Source organism: Phoenix dactylifera, chromosome 17 (genome assembly GCF_009389715.1).
Source record: "Phoenix dactylifera cultivar Barhee BC4 chromosome 17, palm_55x_up_171113_PBpolish2nd_filt_p, whole genome shotgun sequence".
Taxonomy (NCBI): Eukaryota; Viridiplantae; Streptophyta; class Magnoliopsida; order Arecales; family Arecaceae; genus Phoenix; species Phoenix dactylifera.
In genome coordinates, this window is record NC_052408.1 from 1,466,442 (window position 1) to 1,469,627 (window position 3,186).

Here is a 3,186-nt window from a genome sequence, read left to right on the forward strand (position 1 = left end):
TTGCCATAGCTTAGTGTTTTCCAGTACTCTCTTGTTTCTTCCGGCGGCCTCCTGAAGCGGTTACTCCGGCTTCCCTACTGCTCGTTGTCATCTCCAGCAAGGTTTCAGTAGGTGCTTCCCCCCCCCTTCTGTCTGCTCGGAGAGTTTTTGTTTTTCGGATTCTTCCCCCTTTTTGATTATTTCTTTGGGATGGGTCGTGGTCTGAATGAGTTCGGCTCCATCATGAGTGAGGAGGAAATGGAGATGGCTGAGGAGTGGTTTTTCCCTCAGCAAGGGTTCCGTTTGGAACCCGCAAGGCCAGGGGATAGGGTAACGAGGCCTCCGCCTGGTCGGATCGGGGTGTATTTGGAAACACTCTAGGCCGGCCTGCGGTTCTCCTTCCACGGGTTTGTGAATGAGCTGCTGATGACTTATCAACTTATCCCAGCGCAGCTCGCTCCAAACGCGTGGAGGACGATAATCGGTTTCTTATCCCTGTGCCTTGCACACGGGATACCGACTTCAGTTAATGTCTTCCGGTGGTGCTTCTTATTGAAGTCCAATCCGGGAGATGGGAAATGGCTGTACCTTGCCCTTCGGGGTGGTCGGTCATTTTTTCGGGGTGCTCCGACCTCCATTCATGGGTGGAAGGAGAAGTTTTTCTTTTTGTCCTCCGAGCGGACGTGGGGTTCGACCCCAGATGGGGGCAGGCTCGACTCAAGACTGCCAACAGACTCCCAAAGTTGTCTGGGTCCGAGTAGAAGATCCTCGACGCTCTCTATAGCCTCGAGAAGAACATTCTTCTGAACGGCCTCATAAGCGAGGACGCTTTGGTCAACGTTGGCTTGAGCTCGGCGCGCCCTCAGGGTAAGGGTGGTGCTCTCTTTTTTTTCCCTTTTTTCTTACGTTGCTCTTGCTCGTCTATTCCCTGTCATTCTGACTTAATCCCTTTCCTGTCTACAGACGTTGCGAAGATGGTGACCAAAAACGCAGCCCTCTATGCTCGCTTTCGGAAGAGGGCGGCCGAGATCAGTGGGACCTCGCCCGAGCCGAAGAAGAAGGCTAGGCTTTCTGGCCCCGAGACGAGCACGGCCCAGGTCGGGCCTTCTAGGCCTGCTCGAGAGGTTCCGAGCACCGATCATAGGGGCTCGGGATCTACGGGAGCTTCGACGATGCTGGCCTGCCCGGCTCCTATCTCTCAGTGCCCTGGTCGACATCCTGTCGAGCAGCGGCGCTCGGCTCCCGAGCAGCGGCGCCCGGATCCGGAGCCGGGGAGCAGCCTGGGGGCTCCGAGGTCGCCCCCGCCCCCGCCTAGTCCAACGAGGCCGAGTCTCCCCGGTCCCTCGGAGGCCAATCCTCAACCGGAGAGGAGGCCTTACCTCCCCTCGTGGGAGGTTTTCGAGGGTGACTCGGCCCTTGACGATCCTGCAGTGGCGCGGCAAATTTTCCAAGTCGCGCTGCTTCCGGCCGACAAGGCCAAAATCCGGTCCCAGAGCTACAATAGCTTCTTGGACGGGATCTACTGCTCCGCGGTCCGGGTAAATTCACCTTTGGATTCTCGCTTTCGTCTTCTGATTTTTAGCCTTGACTCGTTTTTTCCTTTGTTAACAGCATCTCCACGAGGTCGAGACTCTGATGCACATAGCATCGTACTATCGGGATCAGGGCCGACGATACCAACGCGGACAGGAGGAAGCCGAAAGGAAACTTCGCCAGGCCGAGGTGAGGTGAGGCGAGGTTGAATTTTTGCGAAAGGAGCTGCTCGCGAGAGCAGAGGCCGTCAAAGGCGATCTTCGGTCGCGGACCGCGGAGCTCGAGGAGGAGAAAGGCGCGCATGCCCTAGCCAGGTCAGAGCTACGCGCCGCCGAGGCGCGTCTGAGCGAGGCCCAATCGGCACTCGCTGCACGCGAGCGGGTGGCGGAGGGCGCTCAGCTCAGGGTTAAGGAGCTTGAGGCCTGCGTGGAAAGAGCACAGGAGGAGGCTCGATACGCGGCTCAGAGCGGGGTCCAACTCTTTCGGGAATCGGAAGAGCTCTATGATCTACTGAAGGAGGAAGCTGTGAACGGGCTCGTCCGCGGCTTCGAGGACTTCGGTAATCAGCTGAAGCGGCTCTGCCCCGAGTTCGACCTTAATTTGCTCCAGCCTGGGGAAGGAGTCGAAGAGCTCGAGGCGCCTGAAGACCCGGCTGAGGCCGAAGTTCAGGCGGCCGAGGAGGGCGAGATTCCTACTGAGGGGGATCCAGAAGGAGCTTCTGATGCTGCTCTCCAAGCTACCGATGAAGCCCAGGCCGAGACCTCCACTGCGGGCAGACTCGAGGGAGCTCCGATAGAGCATGCCGAGCCGACTGCTGCGGATGACCTCGGGGCTGCGCCCGTCTCCTAGGGTTTTGTTTACCCTCTTGTTTCTCTGTTTCTTTGTTTCTTTGTAAGCAAGGTCGGCCCTTTGTATGGCCGAACCTTGGTCATGTACTTAGCCTTCGGGCTTTTATTAATGAATTTTTTTTTTCTAAATTTGCAATTGTTCCGTCTTCTTCTTCTATATTGAATAAGTTTTCGATCATTTAGACTAGAGTTCCCTTCGATAAGTTTTCCGGGCTCAGCCAAGCCCCGTTCGCGCTTGTTATGCATAGATCCGCTAGGGAATGTTCCGAACTTAGATCTGATAGGAATCCGTTCCGAGCTCTATTGTTTTCGAGCTCGGGTTCGTATTTCGGTCTTTGAGCTACTCGAATCTCGCCGAGCCCTTAAGCTCGGAATCAAATCTCGCCGAGCTCTTGAACTAGATCCGAATTTTCGAAGCGCCGAGCTCGGTTTTTTGCCCTCGGAGGGGTTTCGTCTGGCCTTGGGTTAATCTTCCGGAAGGTCTTGGCCGAGTCTTTAGGCTCGGCTTTCCGGATGTAGGCTTGCAAAAATTTTAGAGTCGGTCCCCGATGGGATTGTGAACCAGAGTTAAGCTATCATTAAGGCCTTCGTGGTAATCAACCTTGAATTCGGCTGGCATACCAACTAGTAGAATCGAAACATAACAACTCGGTACTACTAGGCTCGGCTAGAGTGTTTAGGCTTGAGGTCGTCGCTGCAAGTGGGTGTCAGCCTAGACCGACATCTAAATTTGGCCGAGTCTTCATTTAGGGATCTGCATAGATCAACCTGTAGACTCGTGGTGAAAACATGCCTGAGGTCGAATAGACCTCGGCTTACAGTTGGT

General features: G+C 55.4%; 1 protein-coding gene across 1 annotated transcript; it reads left to right on the plus strand.

Moving 5' to 3' along the window:
* The first annotated feature begins 953 nt into the window (after positions 1-953).
* LOC103722001 lies at positions 954-2,361 on the plus strand. The gene is made up of 2 exons (XM_039115251.1): positions 954-1,517; positions 1,735-2,361. Exons 1-2 carry the CDS (start codon positions 954-956, stop codon positions 2,359-2,361), a joined length of 1,191 nt encoding a protein of 396 aa, XP_038971179.1.
* Positions 2,362-3,186: the final 825 nt, after the last annotated feature.